Consider the following 22,463-nt stretch of genomic DNA (forward strand, 5'->3'; position numbering starts at 1 on the left):
CAGACACGGTATACCTGATGCCTCTGGCTATGGCTGTCGGCACAGCGGCATGGATGTTGAACCAGACTTGGAGTCGGTTGAACATGTTCACAAGAAGATATTATACAGGTCACATGCCAAATAGATTATGAACAACTGTGTACAATTCATAACATAATCTGCAACATCCCCAGTTCAATTTTCTTTGTATGACCTTTGCTTTACATACCTTTAAATTTTACATAGCCCCCAAATAACAAATGATTTATATTAGGAAACAGGAAACTCTCCACTTGGAACTTTCACTGAAGAAGAAAATCTGTGTGACAGACACAAAATATGCATTATGTTTGTATCCTTCATGGTGAAATCTTTATTTAATTTCTCTCCACAACCCAGCACAGGTTATCATTTCACGTCCGAGTTCATCTCTCACAAGTATTTCACACTCAGGAAGCTAAGCAGAGCATGTAAAGGCATGTATTTTCTCATAGATCATCTAGTGGGGGTTATTAGAGTTTAGCCTGAGGTGGCATGCTGCGGTTGTACTTTTGGTGCTCTGTGATCATTTGAGAGGGTCTTTACTTTATATTTAATGCTCTCAGCAGTGCACACTACTGCAATTACACTGACTGCTGTGTGTGAACGTGTGTGTATGTGTGAGTCATCCTGGATACACAGCGGGTAGTAGAATCATGCAGCTACTTTTTAAAATGTAAGACTCTTTCCAAAAAGACTGCCGTTTTAAAGGAAATAGCTTCTTGAAGGCTAAAAGCTGCACTAAAATGATGCAAAAGTGACATTGCCTCCTGTCTGCCTCCATGGAAGACTGTGGATTTGAGATCAATAGTTATAATTGATGTTAGTTAAAAGCCATCCAGTCAATCGACTCGCTGCCATAATGTCACAGAGCACTTTTTACTCCACGAGAGAGCAACAGTTACACACTTCAATAGTGGTCAGATGTCATTTTCAACTTGTTCACAAAGAGTATCAGTGCAGCATGCGTCATCTGTTGAAAGTTGTCCAATTTAAGTGTGACCAATACATCTTAAAATGCTGGAGGTAAGGTATAAAATAACAAAAATCACCCCTACTGTCCTGCAATTTGGTCTGGGGAAGCATAAAACAAATCATGCTTGTGGGTGTCTCTTTATTCGTAAAGGGAGAGAGAGGTGAGGTCACTAAAAGAAGTGAAGTACAGCCAGACCAAGAGAGAGTCTCATGAAATAGATTTATGACAGATGGGGTGTAAGGTAGTCTCTTTCCGCAAGGACAACAAAGAAAAAAAAACATGCTCTCAGTACCTTCCGCTTAAGATGCAATGATGGATGCTATCCTGTCTGCTTTACAGTCTATCGCCCTCCAATGCTTATGTCGTAGTCTCATGCTATTTATCACACACACACAGACACACACACACACACACTCTCACACACATTTTCATTTGCTCTCGCTAAACCCGCGTCTTCCTTAGAGGCTGGAGCTAGAAGGCAACTGGTGGGAGGGCCTGTCTTGGAAGCAGGAAGTGGCCTCGGCCAATGATATTCAGGTCAATCCAGTGACATGTCAGCTTATGGATTTCTTTATTTCCATAAAATCTCCAACCAAGTACAAAGCCTGCATTAGGGGACCTCATACACTGTCTACTTCAAAGACGGGGAAAACTGTCCCTTCATCTCCTCCCGCGTCCCCTCCTGGTTTCTCTCTACCCTCCTGCTCCTCTCCTCCTTCCCCGTCTCGTCTTCCTTCCCGTTCTGAGGCACACAGGTAGTCTTGGGACTTGGACTGCGAGTGTCCCAGGGACTCCACTGACAAGCTTCGGCTAGACAGGATGCTACTTAGGCTGGACTGCCGGGCGCCTCTGGGATGAGTCTCAATTTCCACACGGACCTCAAAATTGGTTCCTTCCCTGTGGCGACAGTAGAAAGACAAATAAATCAATATGAAGCTGCCAGCCAATCCAAATGGAAAACGGAAGTGTGTGCAAAGAATGCCTTGATGGTGAAAATCTGCTGAAGTCAGACGATGGAACAGCAGGATTACGTCCTGAAAAAGCAGGTTTACCTAGTTCACCATCGTAGTTTAGTACAAAATACAGTGGAAACAGAGACAACATTTACCTCAAAGGAAGTGCTTGTGTGTCATCGAGCTTGCTGTCAGGCACAATAACCACCTGGCAGTCTGATTGGCTGTCCTGCTGGGTGTATCCGTGGTGTTTTGTGGCTTCATCCAATTCCTCATAGCTGTCTAGCTCAGGGGGCGTGGTGCTCGTACTGGGCAGGACGCCCACTTCCTGTACACTGACTCTGACTTCCTGGACGCTGGTGTCGCTGGGCGTTTGTTTGTTTTGACCCGTCCAGTGGTCACTGACTACATGAGAGAATAGAAGATCTATAAGAGAAGTTGAAACTTCATCAGATCAGGTGGCGGCTTGGGGCAAAAAGAACAATGCACCTAGTAGTGATGTCGAGAGTCTTGAATTTAGGTCAAAGTTAGAAAAGGAATAGTTCTTTAATTTGGGATGTACGCTAATTAACTTTCGTTGTTATATATGAAGCTAGCTGGGAGATCCTTCCCTCAGTTCAGCATCAAGACTGAAAACAGCTAATCTGAGCTAATTCCTGCTGCTTCCAGTCTTCATGCTAAGAAAATCTAAGCTAAGCTATTTGCTGCCCGGCTTTAGCTTCATGGTAAACAAAGAAAAATGAGAGCGGCAGCCATTTTCTCATCTAACTCCTGGCAAGAAAGCGAATGAACGCGTTTCCCAAATTGTCAAACTATTCCTTTAAATTCTGTACTCACAGCTGGCTAAGTCCTCTAGTTGGATTTTGTGTGTTTCGGGGGGCTCACTCTGCGGTCGACACCAACCGTTCCTACAGAGCGACATGGGGACGACCCCGTAGACGTAAGTCAGCATTAGCGGCACACCCACACCTGCAGGAGCAACAGAAGTATAAGAAAACAATTCATGACACATTTCTCATTATGATTGGTTTGAAGTTTGTGCCAAAGAAATTTGAATATCATACAAATTGTGAAAAAAATGTACTCCTTAAAAGTAGGAGGGGAGGAAAAATGATGAAAACCTAAGCAGCAGATTTACACATTTTCAGGTTTGTAGTTTGTAGTATATCAGGCTCCAAAGAGACTGGATTCTGGACTTCCCATGATGCAACAGGACACTATCTTTTGGCCCTCCATGCCCACTAAATCCTCCACATTCCCAAAGTGTAATTCAGTTGGTTCTGTTTTAAGCCAAAACTAAGATTGAACCTGAGTGATTGACAGGCTTACACATCTGATATCAGTGACTAATAAACACATTTTTATGTGAATGTGTTTTTTTACGACATGTTAAATTGATGGACGGCCCCTTAAATTAACCAGTTTTATCGTCCCACTATTTCAGCAATACCCTAAATAAACACAAGAGGGATCCCCTCCTGCTTCTCTGCACACAGCACATGATAAAGTTCCTGGAACACGCTGATCTATAAAGCTTTTCTTGGCATCAGAGCCTCCGTATTGATGCAACCGAATCGTTTCAAATACTGTGAGCTGTTGCTTATCCTTCAGGAAGTTATGTCTTCTCTTAGGAATCGATTTCCTAGCACGCTTATGAATCCATTCTCTTTTAGTTGGATGCGAGCTGCTCGTGCATGTTATGTTTTTATTTTAATCTGCTGCATATCTAAATGGTTTTGTATATTTACTGCTGTTATTAATCATTATCATTTCATGCCTTTGATCTTATGGGAATTTTGATTATTCTCTTTATTTATTATGAAACTAATTGTAAGTCAGTGTTATACATTTTAAATAAGATGCTGTTATGTTGTCCGGTACACTCCTGGACAATTCAAATTGTTAAAACTTGAATTGCATATAGTATAATGTAAGTTGATGTGTAATTATTACACGAGAGGCAGACGAGAGTGGCATTGGACACTTGCAAAGTAAGAGTTAGAAGCAAAGCAGCAAGCTGTTTATTGCAAGAAATTACTGCTTCTAAAGAGCCCTCGTCATATTTGGTTATTTTCTGTCTTCGTAATTGCTGAAAATCTGTGTGTGTTGCGATAGATCATCGGCCTTCATATTAATTTAAAAATAAGAATATCACAAGTTACATTTCTCCCCACTTTCCTTCATAAGTACTTTCAACAAGTCACACAACTCGATGAGCAGCAGCCTCCCTACACTGTGTGATTATGCAACCTGTGATTGAGATTGGAATTCGGTAACACAAAGCGATGCCGACCAAACAAAGGGACATCATTAACACAGCGGGAACACCGGCTCAGCAACCGGGTGAAAGCAGGGCAAGAGGATGAGCCTGCCAACCAAAAAGTCCACAGACAGAGGGGATGTGTGTGTGTGTGTGTCTGTTTGACTCAAAAAGAGAGAAACAACAAGTCGGGGAGCAGCGGGTTTAATATGAGAAACAAATGAACAGTTGTGCTGCTGAGAGAGAGGAAACAAATGAGACTAAGGGTACGTAAGGACAGGGACGCAAACACAAGGGGAGATCAAAGTGAAAAGTAGAGCAAAGTACGTTTTAGTGCGTGTGTGTGTGTGCGTCATGGGAGGGCCCGTCAGTGTGCGGTTCAGTGATAGTCGTGACACCGCGGAGGGAAGCTGAGAAGCTGCTAAAGCCTTCAGGATGTCTGTCACAGCCGTGACTGTTACCTACAGAAGGACCTGTCATGAGTCATCAACATGTTGCTTTGCACTGTGCGAGTGTGTGAATGAAATCAAGTGATCTGTTTGCATACAAAAGCTTAGCTTTTGGTTATTTATATGGCTTTATAGGTTTACACCAGTTTACGCCTGGATGCATGTTCATCTACTGATTTATTAGAGGGGACATACAACTCACTTTTTTAGTGCGTGTGCACACACATTTGGGTATCCACACACGGAGAGTATTTTGTAGGCTGCCTGGATCCGACATGTTAGAACATGTTATTCCACAAGCAATTCAGATTTGACTTCCCTTCCGATGTCACATTCAGGCTGAAATACACCGCCCCAGTCTCTACCTAAAGCTCCAAACTATCTTTGCAAAAGGAGGGCCATGCTTTTCTTGCAAGCCAATCAGTGCAGACCGGGCTTTTTCGGGAGAGGGATGTACAGACACAGGGAACAGTACGAGAACAATTTGATTTTTTAACATTAAAGCACATAAATATGTTCTAGAAACCCCGAATACAAGTATGAACCTGAAAATGAGCACACTTTTACATTTTGGGAAATCTATTAATTGGCTCTCCATTCAAGAAGAATTGCAATATGGTGATTGTGAAGCGCCTGCGAGCAGCTCTTTAGCTTAGTTCAGTACAAAGACTTATGGGAAACAGGCAACCTGGCTCTGTGGTAATGTAACAATCCAGCTGCTAGCGCCTCGCGGCTCACAGCGCGTTATATGTTGTTTTCACATAAGCATTCCCTAAAATGTTGAACTGGCTCTTGGAAGTAAATTCGGAAATGGTGTGTCGAGTGTGGAAAGCTCTCTCTCGTCGATCCCAGACTCCTCACTCATTATTATGGAAGGGATTATCCGAGACACTCCACAGCTAGAAGCCAGTGTGCTGGTCAAACCACCGTGAATCATCTTTTCTTTAAACACTTTTTGATCCGCATGAATACTTCCCTCAGATGTGAGACGTTTTGATAGAAGTACAGCTTTATTATTCAAATCAAAAAGACGATTAACATATGCTTTCGTGTCTGACCTAAACCGCTCAGTTTCAGGATATGGGGGTAATTTAAGCTCCTTTTTTTCCCATTTTACACTGTAATCACTCGTCTCTGTGTGCAGTGCACAAGGTGGCCGCGTCGTTTTGTTTCTTACCCACAGTGATAGCCGCTATGACCGGCGACACGAACACTGACATCATCACCCCACTTGCCACAGTCAAGTAGTGCTTACTTCCTGAGATATTGTTTTTCTTACAGCGACCATGGACCTAGAAGGCAATACACAGAACACAAATTAGATCATGGAAATTGAATTTGATCCTTGTTGCTCTCGGTCTCTGCAACAACTTCTTCATGTCACTTGTTCATGTCCAGTAATACATGCATCCCAGCATGCATGAGGGGAAAGGAAAACAGCCTTATTGACCTGCACAAGCTATCGCCGAGCTCCAACCCAAAGACAGACCCAGTTAATGAATATTAAGTGCATGCTTAAGTTGCATGTGTGTCATTAGGTTCCAATTCACCTGATTCAATGGGATGTCAAATTAGCATTATCTTTAAATATGGCTTCATCTGATGGAAATTGTTAGTCTAATCAGAATAATTCACTTCATTTTAAACATACTAGTCAGACATATGGGAGGAGTTGACACATGCACACACTTTACTGGCTGTTTTGTACCTTGCGGCCCATGTAGATTGGTATGCCCACAATGATGACCGGGATGGCGATGCCCGCTATGAGGGAGATGACCACGGGTGCTCCGAGCAGCATGCCCACCTGCCACAGAACCTTGCGGGTTTGAGACCACGGCTTCTTCCCCCAGAAAGTACATCCTGAGGGACTGAGACACACAACATGGGAGATCAGATACAAGTTCAAACTATCGTGCCGCGCAACGTTCAGAAAATGAGCACGATGGCTGCGTGGGCGGCAGCGTACTTGTTTCTGTCGTGTCATGAAGACTATTGGATGGATCACCGGGACATTTTTAACTGACCCTGAGGATGAATCTCAATGAGTTAAGTGAGCTAGAGACGCTTCTTCTAGCGCCACCATGGGGTTGAGATTTTTGGGTTTGGCTGATTATTATGGGCTGGATTGCTGTGGGGGTTTGTAAACAGATATTCAAGTTTTATATTGTTATGGCCTCCCCTGACTTGTCATGTAGTGACATCATTCATCAGGTCGACATTTTTTCAATTTGCTGAATATTTAGTTTTGCGACCAAATACATGCAAAATGAATGACATATTCCCATCAGTCTCAGCTGTACTTTTTTTTTTATCTCAAATTAAAAAATGTTACCCTGCTAACAGGTTGAACTAAGATAATAAACATGGTAAATAATAGTGATAATACAATAATTCATTTTCATCTGCAGAACAGCATCTTTCATCTGAGCATTTAGCTCAAATGTCTTAAACTTCATTCTTAAAATATACACAAATGGTGTGTACACTGTCGTAATGGGCATCACCCTTAATGCAGCCTAGTTGGATATATCTTGTTCAGAAGCAGGTGAAATAAATGAGTACTGACAATATTAAATGTCTGACTCATTGCTGTCATTACATCATTACCCAAACTGAATGCCTTTATGATTCGAGCTTTGTCCTCTTCCAAACAACGGCGACCATTCACAGACTCACTTATCTTACATCTCGGCTGTTAGACCACTTGATATGACGTTAGGTATAATAAGTGTTGCCTTAAAGTGCTTCTTTAATGTAGTATCAGCCTTTCATGATGTCGCGGAGTGATTCTAACTGCCAAGGAGAGCAGTACAACACTGAATAACACTGTTTGATCGTAATCAAGTAGCAATTACCTCGTCGGAGCAGCGGTGACAATACGGGCAACACACACAGCACCTCGGGGCGATGCCATTTCTGAAAGCATGCTCTTTTATCACAACAGAAAAATGTCACTGAGGGTTTCTAAAAGCCTGAGTGGGTGGAATTATTGGAAGGTATTAAAGTCGTGCTCTGTTGCTCGAAACTGGTCGATTTGTTGTGAGATGCTAAAAGCTTTTTTCCCTTCTTTAGGGTGTTCACTAAAATGTGAAGTGTGACAGACAGTCGAGGAGCCGAGGAGAGAAAATAAGAAGGGTGCTCAGACACAACGAGGCTCATGCAGACAAACACAAACACTCTCTTTCTCATCCGAGACATTCATCAAAACATATGCACGCGGCACCATGAAAATGGTAAAAACATTTGAAAAATCCGACACGTTTCTTCAAATTGAGCGATTCAGCTGCTAGCCGGCCTCATAGCTCGAGTTACATATTCTGCCGCATGGAAAGATGGAGGCAGAGAGAGCTTATTAATTGATGACAAGTCAGCAGTGACTCCCTTCCAAGACTGGAAAAATCAATGGAGGCCCAGACGATGAGTTTGAAGCAGCGTGGCCTTCAGCCGATGACATAGTGGACGCGCCTTGCTGAGTTTGATCTCCGGCTTTAAAAAATACGGATGGAATGTTTTATAAATACAGGTATACTCATTCTCGTGAAATTCTTCCGTATCTTATTATGCTGAAGCATTTTCTCTCCTCATGCCGCTGTGCGACGAGGATCAAATTCTGCTGATCTTTGTCTTGTGGGGTTTTTTTTTTTTGGTCCATACTTTCACTTCGTACAGCAGGTCCCACACACCGGAATAAGGAATTCTGCTGATGCAACTCTTTCTGTTATGAATATTTCGTTGATTATTTAGGGGATTTTAGTGAAAAATGACCACGACAACATCTTCAAACACGTTGTAAATCCTCACAGGTATTCCACATTTCTGCTTGATAAATGACTTGAACGCAGTCATCATATTTGGTGTTGATTCATTCTCAATCGACTAATCGTGCGATTGTCTGATCTCCAGGTAAAAAAAAAAAAAACGCACGTCGCTCCGTGAGGTGTGTTCATGTGTACCTGAGGTAGTGCACGTCGGTAATCTCCTGCATACACAGCCAGCAGAACTGACAGGCACACACAGTGCAGTTCATACGGTTACAGCTGCCATCGTTGGTCTTCATGATGTAGGCGCCGCAGCGAGGGCACGCTTTGATCTCCTCTGCATCTTCAGCAACAGGGTAAATATGTGAGAGGTGTCCACAACATGTAATCATTCATGATAACGTCGGAATCTATCAATACATCCCCTGGTTCCTGGCACAAAAGCTTTGCAATAAAGGCAAAAAGCAAAGAAGGTCACAGCAGCTGCTGGTCTCACCTCCTCCAGGTTCTTCATTGAAGACGTACAGCGTGGAGGCATCGTTGCCGCCTGAAGTGTGGCGGGCGCGCTGACGCCGGGCCTGATCGCACGTCTGGTTGGGGTGCCACAGCTGGCGACAGTGGTAGCAGAACTCTGTGTCACATCCCTCGCGGCCACAGCTCAGCTTGGGACATTCTGCACAGCCGTACGCTATCACTGCATAGCTGAGGAGAGAGGAAGCGCGTCGATAAAACACATGAAAGAGGGGCCATCGTTATTATGTCCCCCCCCCGAGGGGAATTCTTTGTTGTTAGGGGTTCGTCATAAAGGTCACCTCGGCACCAGGCATCGTGGGAGGATTAAATACAGGTCACTCTTCCACAAGGCTGCCCTGACATTTTCAGCTGAGACTCACAGTAGCTGCTGTGTCATTTGAACATCACAGCTTTGGTTGGCTGACTGAATAGCTGTGAAGAGTTGTTACTTGTTGTCTTTGCTCACAAACAAAGCGCAATTGTTGCCTGTGCGCCTCAGTAACGCACACGGAGAGCTACAAGTGTCTGAGGGACTGCTTTCCACAGTTCAACTCCGGGACCAGAAATAATTTCCTCCTTAGATCTCCTATACGTCATTATGACGAGAACAAGGAGCTTAAAGCCCGTGGATCTAATCTCACTCCTCAGAAGGGACATTAACATAAATCTGAATATTCAAAAGATCATGCGATTAATGATCAAATAAGTCAAAGCACCCGTGAGTGAAGTATTTGGAAATGCTCCTCTGGGCTTTTTTTTTCTTTTCTCGTCAGCATCTCTACAGCTTTATGTGGCTCTCAGGTTTGTCAGAAAGGTAGATGAATCAGGCCACACACACACACACACACACACACACACACATTACACGGCTGCCTGGATCTCCGCTCCGGCGTCGGACGAGATTTAAACAGTTTGTGTCTGTTTTTCAAGTTAAGTCCTCGCGGCTGAACAACAAAGCTGGCGTGGACCGACTCATGCATAAAAACATTTCCAGGGAACTGTGAACATCTTCCTCAAAGAATGCAGCATATTAACGCCATACGTTAATCAAATACCTTCGCCCCATTTGGTCAGGCAAAGATGTCTCACGAGGCTCCGACTAAACAAACCGCTTCAACAGTCAACATCAATCTTGTCCTCATTCACATCAACCAAATTTGGTGCACTTGTGTTGCTTGCCTTTGTAGATAGATCAGAACGTTTTACCAAAGCCTTTTGGAAAACACATCCGAATACACATATATTAAATATTGAGATGCCCCATAAATGTTTTAAGACATCCAACAACATTCTGCTTTGAATAATAATTGTAAAGTTTAACTACTGGACACGTCTCCGAAGTGCATTTTATTTGTGTGTGTGTGTGTGTGCATATCTCGCTATATGATCAACTTCACCTAATTCTCTTAAAAGTACATACTCAGACTAACAATAAGCAGTTTTTGACCACTAGTCCCATCATAGTGCATTTTTTTTAATATACAAGCAGGTTTGTATCATGTGCACAGGGACCCACAAAGTTGCACATGCATGCGCACTAGCACTTCACACACAACACAACACACGGATCTTTCACACAGAACTTTGACTGAACTATTTGAACTATTCTGACTGAACCGTTTTAACCGTATGTTTTACGTCATGCGTATTACGTCATAGATATGACGTCATGTGTATTACGTAGTCTTTTCTGTGGAGCCCATGAAGAGGTACTTGGGATCCAGCTAATAAACAACAATAGACAACACAAACACAGCAGTGTGGCAGCAAATGGCAGAGAATAAGAAGAGCTTTAGTGATAAAGTATTATATAATCAGATCAATCTGATTCGCGAGTTCTGCAGCGACAGTAACATCACAGTAGAGAAGTTAATGTAAACTTTATGCTCCGTCAAACACACCACACAGACTTCATTTTGGGGCAGAGACAGAAACCCTCCGCTAAACGTTAAGAGTGCGATGAGGTTCGATATGAATGCTGCTATTTAACATGAGCGCAGGCACAGAAAGATTTGCGCTTGAAAATACTTGTAGAGCAGATTGTGTCTGTGGAGAATCGAGTCACATATGCAGCAAAAACGTGACAAAGAAAGAACCACTTTCTGCCACACACTCGGAGCCGACATAATCTCCTGCTAAGCTTCTGTCACTAAGATCTCCAGGAATGTGTGTATGTTGGGAGCACGGGGACACACAAACCATAGCTGTGACCAGTTTACATAATAGGTCACATCTTCAAAGGCTCCTATGTGGGAAGTATTTGTTATTTCAAATATAAAACAGCACTGACCTTTTTTCAAAATATATGTGGAATTCTTAATTCTGCTGATTTGTAGGAGCGGCTCTAGAAATCCGATCCTGTTCCTCTGAGTTATATTTAATTCACAACCGCATCAGACAGATTGCCGAATTGATTTTCACTCCACTCATTCATCATGACCGGGCTGTGAGCACGGACAGTCAGGGAGACACACAGTCTAGTGCTGAGTCCTGAATCCTGGCGCTTACGTGCTCTTGACCACAACCACACACGCACACGCACACACACACACACATTATAACTTCCCGTCAGCAGCCCTATCCTGTTACCCCTCCATGGACATTAAGGTGATCCAGCAATGGATCAGTGTCTGTTCAACAGCAGAGAAAATGAGTTAACTCAGAACATGTCTTGTGGTTGCATTGCATTGTGGTCTGTTGTGGGAATAGGGGGAGAATAAAAAATCTAATATGTATTTCTTCCGCGTCTTTCCCCCTGTATCATTTATGATGAAGTCTTCGATCGATTCTGCGGTGAAATTACATTGTAGCTGTGCTTTAAACATCTCTATGTAACATGATGTCATCCACATATCAGCCAGTTCTCCTCCGGGAGAAAGAAAAAGTCAAATGGACCCAGATGTGCCAACTATTTTACATAACTGTATGTATATTAAAGGTTCTTCCTTCATCTCCCTAATGCAACATGTATTTGGTGTTACGATACGTAGTCCCACATTTACATTGATGATTGGAGATTCAAAATGGAGAGAGGCTTGCTTCATCATTCACGACCCGTCCGTTCCGTTTCAAGAAATGCAAAACATATTTTGGTCGCATCAAACTCTTCACAGCCTCGGGACGCATATGCAGCTCAAACTGAGCTTTCAGTCGCTGTCAGTTCATCTTTTCAAAGCTCCGTCAATCATTCTGACACTGGAAAACTGCTCCGAGTCTTGTGTTTTACAACATAATGAAAGGGTGGGATGAAAGGGCTCTGACAAGAGCTGAATTGTAACATTGAAATAAGCCTATCTTTTGTGTCTCAAGGTAATTGCAGTACAGGAAATTGCTACTGTGCGACTCAAGATGTTCACAAAAAAAAGTACATTTTGCGGCGAGTTTAGACAATTTAGAGAAGCCATTGTTTTCCTCATTCAACCCTCATCCAGTTATCTTCTCTCAATGTTGTGAGGGAACTGTCTTTATTCCCCAAAAAAGGGCCTTTGTAAGTATTTGTGACTGTGAAACATCTTTTGCTGTAAAGTGGAATTGGCGTAACTTGGTTTGGGAACCGACTTTGATGTTCTGATCCTCACCTGCAGTCGGGCGCGGGGCACCAGCGCGTATCTGGATCAGCGGCCAGGAAACGCCTCAACTGGTACTCCTCAAAGCGCTCCAGCAGCGCCCGGTCATCCAAGATGGCGCGGACGTCCAGTGGCGCCAGCGTCTCGGGGCACTGCGGGCACGCGATGCACACCCGGCTCTCCGATATCTCGATGCGCAGGTACTGGCGGAGGCAGTCGGAGCACGTTCGGTGGGAACAGGAGGTGAGTCGCGGGAAGTGGCAACGCGGTTGACTGAGCAGGCACAGGGGGCACTCCTCCAGGTGCTCATCCAACAGCTGCTCCTGGCTGGAGGAGGAGACGGACAGGACGCCGGTGGAGCCGCTGCTGGCCCCGCCCACGCACTCAGCTGCGGCGGCGCCGTCCTCGCCGACCACGACCGCCACCGCCTCCGAAGGCGGACCTCCTCCTTCTCCTCTTTCTCCTCCAGCCTCTTCTGCTGTGAGGCTGAGGTCCTGTGAACCACGACAGAGCTGCTGACTTACCAAAGCAAATCACACACACAAATATATATATATATATATATGTTTGTATTGGGAAATTCAAGAAAGCAAATGGAAAGGCCTCACATTTCTAGTGAGACTCATTATCACATCAGTGTGTATGTCGGTGGGGACTTTGTGGACTTAGTTTCTAGGCAACATCATTTCTCTAAATTATCGATTAATTGAATAAACACTCTAATGGATTTGGGCTATAACAGCATGAGAAAGGGAGGATGCAAGCAGAAGCTAAAGTTAATGATCTACACGCTCGCTTCAAGTTCTTCTTTCCTTGGTGAGACGTTTCGATTCTGGAAAATGACAAATACTGTATGGATACATAAATAACCCGTGTTATATATAATGTATGAATCATCTTTGAGAAAGAATAATAAAACACATATATAAACACTTGACATGAGTACATTTTAATCCAAATGCAGATGTATGACCGTGTGTTTGCAAAGACAGCAAAACAGATAAAACTCCAAGTAGACTTGTTTACAGACGGAAATATAATAAAAACCAAAATCAAACATTTCACAAAAACCTTTAAAAAAAAAAAACTGATTCCCTAAAACTCACCGAGTCTACCAGAGGCTAAAACAGAACTTGGAGGAAGAAGACGACACATATGGGATTACTTGCTCCGCCTCACCTGCTCGGGGTGCTCGCTCGGGGTCAGGGTGATGGCCACCTCCTCTCTGGGCCAGGCCTCCACTGGCCTCTCGGGCTTCGGCTCCGACTTGGGCTTCCTGCTGAAGAAGTTCAGGAAGCTCAGCGGCCCCGTCTGCTGCTTGGGCCTCTTCATGGTTTATGACTAGAGCAGTAGCAGCAGCTGAGGAGGACAGGCCAACGACCATGAGCAGGATGCAAACGTGTGTGTGTGTGTGTGCGTGCGTGCGTGTGTGTGTGAGAGAGGGTGAATTGTGTGTGTCTGTGTGTGTGTGTGTGTGTGTGTGTGTGTGTGTGTGGGTGTGCAGCGGGAGCTCTCACAGCTCAGAGTCTTGGAGCTGGGCGGTTGCTCTGCTGTGCAAAGGAGGAAGAGCAGGAGAGGTGGAGAGGCAGACGAGGAGGTAATCCCTGCCCGAGGGGAACATCACTAATTTGGAACCTGTCCGAGGTCCGGTCATGTGATTTACTTTTGTCTCTCTTCGGGGCTTCTTTCCCTCCCCCTCTTCTTCTTCTTCTTCTTCTTCCTCCACCTCCACTGCAGTTCCCTCAGGCTGAGCTAGTCCTGAACTGGCCGACTGTCCGTCATCGCTTTAGGCCTCCTCTTCACCGCAAGCAGTCCCGTATCCTGGAAACAAACATCACAAAATGACAGTTGCTCAGAAATGATGCGATGTGCATTCTGCCCTCTGGTCCGAAAAAAATTTGCAAATTTCAGTGGAAAGTGGTTTATCTTAATATTAATATTTTTGAAACATCTTGAATTGGATATAAATGTAATCTTGTGATATTGATTTAAAGCCGTTGTTTTACTATATATATATATATTTTCCTGACTTTACTCAAACTCAAAAAACTATTCAAACATAGCAATAAATAGTAAGAAAATTCACTCTGTGGTTTAATTGGTCACACCAGTCGACGAATGTGACTGGTGACGAAGGGTTGAGTAAGTATTTCTTTGTTTTAGGAGGTCACTGGAGGTCACAGGCCCAAAGGTTGGGAACTGATTATCTAAGCCCCATTTCTTCAGGACGATATCAATGAGTAACAACAACTGATTAACAACATGTAATAATAATCGGAAATACATATTAAAAATAATTGAATTGAGTTTTGAATAATACAATTGAATAATTGAGTTTTTTTATTTTCTTGTGGAAAACCCTCTCCGTGAACCCAACGCACATGAATCCTATCAAACAGAACAACAACAGCACTTTTACACAAAAACATAGACCGCACAATCTGTGCTTGGACGTTTCATTTGCATATTGTAATAATATTGATTTACTGCAAAGCAACTCCACATAAATAAAAGATATATAATGTTTAAAATAGTAAGCAGTCCCTCTCATGCCCTCAAAACCTGAGCAGACACGTTAACAGGAGCTCATTTTAAAATCTGACATTTCAAAAATGTCAAACACGAGCAGATTTCAAACGGAAGCGATGCCATTAAACAGCGGAATATCTATTTCAAATCCCTTGAGAGACATTTATAATGAAAAAAAACTTCGGACAGAGAAGACACTAAGGGTCCCTGGAAGCCGGCGTGGCGTCTGAGGCATGAGCAGTGAGGTCACGGCCATGAGACACAAAGAGCAGACGGACGAGAGAGTTGTGACTGGTTGGACAGAACGGACCGGGGGAGATGCAGGGTGAGGCCGAGGAGAGGCAGTGACGGACAGCACAGACAACTCATTCTGTCTCCATTAGGCAGAGGCGAGCTTTCATAATCAGGCCCAGAGAGCAAAGAGAGCACGAGGTGATTCATGCGACCCGAGACCAATTAAAAGAGCCGTCTCCATCTTGACACTGCTTCAAAAATCGGACCGCGGAACACAGCGTGAAACCGGACGTGACGATAGATCGCCGCCTATTTAAAGCTCTGTTTCACACTCTGGAAATGAAGCATCTTTTATCTTGGAAAAAGTTTGGGGGGGGGTTTTTTTCATAATGGAATGAATCGGAATGGCTTGGAGGCTGGAGGGCATGCACGGCTACAGGAGCGATATGCCTCATCATTCTTCTAACGGGGATGCACAAAGAATCTGGATTTATGTAACACTGCAGTGCCTAACCTGCCTTCTTGCATAGAGACAGAGTTGCAGTAGTATTTATATTCTAGTCTTGTGGATATGTTCAAATCCCTTAGAATAGCAGGCTCGTCTTGCAGCCGCACACCATTATGTACCGTATGCTAATTTAAGAGTGCAGGGAAGACAGTCTTGCCCATTGAAAAGTTGGCGCCATAAACTGATGATTACTGTTGATATTTTAAATACAACATATTTTGCCCACTGTCGCTCTGCCGGAAATACTGTATCGCTGTAGTTTGCCGAGATACAATTTGGCCGATACGCCGTTACATAACAAAACTAGAACTGGAACTAGTTTTGCTGTTTTTGTTACAGCAATAACATAGTACATATTTAGAGGGGAAACAAAGATTGCTTATGAACACAACATTAAAATCAACATCTTCCAGTCCTGGTCCCCTTCCAGACAACTACGGGAATATGAACTGGCAAAACAAGAGATGTTTGTGAACACATTCCAAGCTTTTTGTTTCACTCGGGCAGACAACACGGAGGATACAATAACAAAGTCTCCACACACAACTCTTACAAACGGTTTCCTGTGCTGACAAATGCAGCTCAGTGGTGTTTGTTCTCAGGTACTTCTTCCAAAATCTAGCATGAGAACACTGTTATCTAGTAGGAACTATACTTTCAGATAATTTCTCTCATGAAAACCTGTGTTTGCACGCTTTACACATGTAAAGTTTCATTTTCCCCAAACTTAGCTTTTCTGCGTCGGATTCCTAGAAACTGTTCCTCGACATCCACGGGTACCAACTTTCTTAGTACAAGAAAGCAAAGTACAGGCTTCAAAGCACCGACCTGTGTGCTGCTTTTTTATTTATAGACATAATTCCCACATATGACGACATCAAGAGCACACACGTAACATATTCAAAAGACCTCTAATTTGCATGCAATGCTCATACTGTCTCTGCAGTGTAATTAGCCGTTCACGTATACAGGCTCAAGCACACACAGGCATACTGATACATGCAGAGTAGACACACACACACACACACACACACACACACACATATATAATTTAGTGTTTTTTGAATTGCTTGGTGGGCTCCAGCCATGTCTTATTCCTTCACACTAAAAAGTCACATAGCCGAGTAATTAAGCAACTATAGCTGATAACTGAGCAAAGATAAAGCCGACAGTTATTTCTTACAGACTGTGCATATAGAAAATATGATTGGACCGAACATTATATCAACAAGAAGTACAATATTTTCCAACCGAAATGATAATATTGCCAGACACAGAAATATAAACATAAACCCAGCCTAAGGGTCTTTGGACTGAAGGTTCACACATTAATACAGACAATCAAAATCATTTTAAGATAAAAAGATTATACAAACATTGTATTTCACTGTTATGTTTTGGTTTACTTTGCTGAGTTTTGACACCAAAGGAGCTGGCTCTAGTCCATACTGACAGACTAGCTCAGACTTGGATCGATCTGGAAAAAATATAAATATAATATATATATATATATATATATATATATATATATATATATATATATATATATATATATATATATATATATATATATATGGGCCGAGCACTCTGGATACCTGACCAAACCTCATTTATCACAGATCACTCCATTTGTCTGGTTCACAATCTGTGCAGAGAATCCTTGCATTGTTATAGATCATCATCATCTTGAATCAGATCATGCATCCATCTAAAACAAACACCACTGACACACACACACACAGACACACACACACACACACACACGCACACACAAACATACTTAAATTATGTGAATACAGAGATGGAAATGACAAAATATCTCGCCGATGAGACACTCTTCTATGAGCAATGGCTTGATACAGAATTAGTGTGAGAGTTCAGGCAGTCTTGAAATAAGTGAAAACTACTGAATATAAACTTGTCACAACAAAACAGGCGCTATGAAGAACATGAAAAAGATATCCTTTTAACCTCTGAAACCTCACTGACGCACTAAAAGGTCGGTCATCACAAAAACATGTTTGTGGACAAACAGTTCCTTGTTTAGTTCGTCACTGAAGCTCCCAAATGTTGGGACCGCGTGTATGAAGTGATGCAAGACATTGGGTATATTTCCCTTTCTGCAAGTCCAAAAACATAGTGTCAATTTCTATTTTCTAGATGTTACACAAACTTCATGACCTCTCTGTCTAATGCAATGACAAGATGGTGGGGATAACATTAAGGCAGAAAGGAGAGTCCTGCTGTATTTAATGTCATCCAAGTCTCAGGGGACCATAGTTAACAACACGAGGGATGGACGCAGATGCTGTTCAGAAAGAGAGAGTACATCTTCTGTAAACAGCTTAATGATTTTTCTTTTCCCTTGAATGAATGAGAGTGTGTGTGTGTGTGTGTTTCTGTGTGTGTTACCGTAAAATACTCCTGAGGCCAAAGACACACTTAAAAGATTTGACCTACCCTCTTTACACTACAGGACGCCGGTGCTCCGGAAACACGGCCTTAACCAGAATTCAAACTCTTCAGGCCCCTCGGAGGATTACGGAGAATTAAAACGACAAATACAAAACCTTTCCCGGAACTTTCTTTTTCTGTACCCGAACCCACAGCGATAGAAGATTAATCTTGTGGAAATTCTACTCTTAAAAAATTCGATGACATTAATTTGAAATATCTGTAATAACACTGGAAGTCATTCAAGTTATGTGCCATACAAATAAGTAAAACTGCACAGTGGATCATCCTGTCACCTGCTGCTCAAGGTTTGAGAGACATCCTGTTCGTCTGAGAGTTGAACAGCAACACCACCGGAGAGGGTAAGAACCAGTTATGTTGAATTCAGTCCCATGGGAATTCAGATAAAGAAATAGTCCACTCTAAGTCTTGAAAAAGAAACCCTCTTGCACCCATCAGTGTTACTGCTGGGTGTATACAATATGATTGACCTTTTATAAAACATACTTAATAATTTACATATAACGTTATGGACTTACTGAACCACACATCCTGTATGTATGTCTCTACAGTATGAGGACCGAGAGGAGAGATGTGGATCTCGGTTATCTAACTTAAGATTGACTGTTCAACACGATGGCTGTTTGACCCTGTGACCCGCTGAAGCACTTTACACCTGACCAACACGTATTCCGTGTACTATTAGCTACGCTAGCTCACAAGAACAAAGGCTTCGGCCACTCGTCCCACTCTCAATTCACAGCAGCAAACCCTCATTTTTTATTTATTTCCAACAGGCAAAAGAAAACCGATCCCCCGGCCAAAAGCGCCAGTGGGCATCATTACATAATGTACAAAGGTTCTGGCTGAAGTCTTGTTGACATGATTCAGCATGCTGATTCACACACATTTTAATCCGGCTACAAAAGCAGCACACACTCAAACACATTTCTATACAAAATGTAATGGAGGTAAAAACTTTTATGAAAGGAGCAATCTACCAACCTTACACACAGATAACGGTGTAACCCTCATGATGTCACCAACGTTATCTCAGCGGGAGCTCGGAGAGTTTTGACAGAAAATGTATTTGTCTCAAAACTGGCCCTGAGAACCGGCCCACGTATTCTGGCTCAACATGTGTTACAAACTGGAGGCATGGAGTTCGAATGACGTGGGCATTCACCAGGCAGGGAAGCTCAAATGAAACGATACTATTGGGAGCATTATTATTAAATAGCCAAAGTAGCCCTTTAAATAACTTACAAGCAGGCAGTGTTCAAAATGAAGCTTGTTCGAATGAAGCACTTTCTTCTATAGATCTGGTAAAAAAAAAAAAAAAAAAGCACTGTAATCCTGTGCATGTGAAAGTTATTCTTGTTTTTAGCCTTTCTAAATTCACAAATGACTTATAAGTTAGAGTCCATCGTGGCACTCTTTCTATTGATGACAGATAAAATGTCAATGACAGATGGGATTATTACACAACCAGCATCAGCCCTGAAGCATTTCCCCCTCTTTTGAAAAGCCAAACAGGCACGAAACGGGCCATCTTTTTTTTTGTCCTTTGAATGAACCATATCATCACCACCGGGTTATCTCCTCAGGTTTGAGGTGTTTTTAGAGGACACTTGTTAACAAGCTGTTGCTATGCAATCAGTGAGCAGAGAGGATGTCGAGTTCTGCCTTAGCTGAGGGAAACCTGATGATCCACCCTATTAAATATCTCATTCTCTTTACTGGACACAAGCCCACATCAGCAATGCGGGTTTCAGAGGCATGAGAGTGACCTCAGTCTGCCCACACACACACACACACACACACACACACACACACACACACACACACACTCCTGCACTTCTCGGCATCCCTGACCAAAATGTTCTGTTTCTGCACCATGTGGCGCTCAACACTGAGCTTTAGTGACCTCTGGCAGCCTGCAGGCTACTTTCTGTTATTAAATAACCACAATTTAGGGGATACGAATGTGCACATGATATTAAATAGTAGCCTTTATTGGTGTGGAATTGCATAACAGTGCTGTAAGTGTTCGTAGTGTATTGTAACTAACGGATCCATATGTTTTAACTCCACAGATTAAGTGTCATTCAACCGAATGAAACAATAATAAGGACAGGCCATTCATATTAGATGCAATCGTAAACTAAAGGTAGCATGTCAAAATAGCCTACTGATCAAAAGGAGCCTTGCATAACCTCCACATTCCTTTCAAAAGATATATATTTACACATTTTCATACGTCCATTTTAATCATTTAAAGAGGGGTCCTTCCAGGGCATCAGTATGCTATTGCAGGGAGTGGCATGTTTAATAGGCTACGTATTCTCCTTCACCTCCACCTCCCGATAGCCCGCATAAACACGAGCTATAGCGAACGTTAAGTCGTCCAAATGCGCGCCGCAAAGTCTGCAGGACAAAACACACAATATGTTCCCATTACGTAAACGGTGTCTTACCTCTCAGTGCGGCGCCTTCTCCTTGCAGCGTAGAATCAACAACTGGCTCCTCCCCTTGAGGACCAAACAGTAGCACATAAATCTACCCCCCAGTCTCCTCTTCTTCTTCTCCTTCTTCTTCACTGCTGCACACAAAACATATCTGGCCGTCAAAAGCTGCAAGAGAGGCTGGGTGCACTGGTCCGGTCCGGTACGGCGCGGGAGAGAGCCCAGGAGAGGAGATTCGCGGTGAGGAGAGCCTTTCCCCCCCGCCCCTCCACCCCTCCACCCCGGCACAGCAGCAGACTGATAGCTTCGCTGTGCGGCGGCCTGAGGGGAGGCACACTGCAGTGACATGAACCAATGGGATGACGCAGAATCCCAGGATCTCCTAGGCATAAATGCCCAGTCCCATCAACAACAACAAAAAAAACACACGCACCCATAGTGGTTCTCACATGTTTTCAGTGCTAAATATACACACATCTTTTTTTTATATTTTGTTGGAGTTAACTAAATATGTTTTTTTTTTTTTTTTTTAGGATTAATTAATATTAAAAGCACATTGTGTCGGCCCAGGAGAGAAATAGTAGTTTATATGTTGTAGGTCTAATAACACGTAGTATTACAAGGTTTAAGAAAACCTGTATATATGTTAAAAGGTATATATGTTTAAGATTAGCCTAATTCCAAATAAGTAAATAGGCCATAGATGCACGGCCCTGTCTTTGTCACTGACAGCTTATAATTATTTGTATTATTCACATAATTTACTCTACAATTAATTATATAAGTATTATTTACAAGGTTAATTTACTCATTCTTTGGACTGAGAAGTATAATACAAATATAGAGAATGCAATTAATTTCAACCTTGGGACAGATGAAGGTCTTATATTATAACTTTTAATTATTAATATAATTCTTATAATGACCTAATATGCAACATGTAAATCTTTGCCCATACACACATGGCATGTTGAGAGACATGTTGGTACAATCGAGGCATTGTTGCACTTTCTAGAATTTTACAATGCACCACATTGTATCTTACTCATTGTGGATCTTCCATTGGGCTTTGAGTTTACATTAAAGCCATCGATGGTATTTATTTTTGTCCCATACTGTGATGAGGTTACAATCCAAGAGTAGACTGCTGCCTACTGGTTTTTGAAAGTATGCCTGCTGGGGTCGTCAATTTCCTTTTCAAATAATGAAATGACTGCATTGTATTTTTTTAAGGACTGATATCATTATTTGTTTGAATAACAGACACACAGGCCAAAAACTGTAATAAATAAATAAATAAAAAAAGATTCAGTCAAGATGATAATAACATGGATAATTTGATCATGATTGTACGAACTACAACTACAATGATTCAGTTTGGGGGAGCACAACCGGAAATTGCTTTCGGAAACGGAAACGGAAACACCCATCCAACAGAGAGGGGATGGATACAACACAATGGAATCAAGATAAATCCCACAAGCAACAACAACACGTCCGGTGTGCGCTCCTGGCCTTCAGAATAAAAGCGACGAAATTAAACCGTTGTAAAAATAGGCTGTGAAATAGCGATTTTGATATCAAATAGTAATATATAAATGGTAAGGCACGTTATCATTGGCACACTACCCATACATCGTTGTACTTAATGCAACGAAGTAGAACTTTGTCTGGATGGAAATAGAAAGCCCAAAACAAGTTGGGCTCACATTTAGCACAGTGGCTACACGGCCATACAACTCAGTAATGTCAATATACATCGAATAAATACACAAAC

General features: G+C 42.6%; 1 protein-coding gene across 4 annotated transcripts; it reads right to left on the minus strand.

Annotated features, from left to right (window-relative positions):
• Nucleotides 1-257: 257 nt before the first annotated feature.
• On the minus strand, nt 258-20,935 carry si:ch211-278j3.3 (E3 ubiquitin-protein ligase RNF19A). Of its 4 annotated transcripts, XM_068577320.1 has the most exons (11): nt 20,699-20,935; nt 14,014-14,317; nt 13,676-13,855; nt 12,509-12,990; nt 8,914-9,119; nt 8,613-8,760; nt 6,365-6,527; nt 5,834-5,948; nt 2,785-2,916; nt 2,103-2,373; nt 262-1,891 (listed from the first exon to the last, which is right to left on the minus strand). In XM_068577320.1, exons 3-11 carry the CDS (start codon nt 13,826-13,828, stop codon nt 1,615-1,617), a joined length of 1,947 nt encoding a protein of 648 aa, XP_068433421.1. In that variant the 5' UTR covers nt 13,829-13,855; nt 14,014-14,317; nt 20,699-20,935; the 3' UTR covers nt 262-1,614. The 4 variants fall into 4 exon arrangements, with proteins under 4 accessions (XP_068433423.1, XP_068433422.1, XP_068433421.1 ...); XM_068577322.1 differs by having other exon boundaries at nt 258-1,891; nt 2,103-2,352; nt 13,676-14,317; XM_068577321.1 differs by having other exon boundaries at nt 261-1,891; nt 8,613-8,754; nt 13,676-14,317.
• Between the last annotated feature and the right edge of the window lie 1,528 nt (nt 20,936-22,463).

The sequence above is a fragment of the Clinocottus analis genome, unplaced genomic scaffold (genome assembly GCF_023055335.1).
Source record: "Clinocottus analis isolate CAN_PGR_092001 unplaced genomic scaffold, fCliAna1.0.p SCAF_15, whole genome shotgun sequence".
Taxonomy (NCBI): domain Eukaryota; kingdom Metazoa; phylum Chordata; class Actinopteri; order Perciformes; family Cottidae; genus Clinocottus; species Clinocottus analis.

What these genes read in the sequence shown, in the direction of transcription:
- si:ch211-278j3.3 (XM_068577320.1), bottom strand. Translation starts at nt 13,828, where the DNA reads ATGAAGAGGCCCAAGCAGCAGACGGGGCCGCTGAGCTTCCTGAACTTC. An exon ending in ACTAGAGGACTTAGCCAGCT is followed by an intron (nt 2,374 to 2,784) that starts GTGAGTACAGAA and finishes CTTCTCTTATAG; the next exon opens with ATCTTCTATTCTCTCATGTA. An exon ending in ACACAAGCACTTCCTTTGAG is followed by an intron (nt 1,892 to 2,102) that starts GTAAATGTTGTC and finishes CTGTCGCCACAG; the next exon opens with GGAAGGAACCAATTTTGAGG.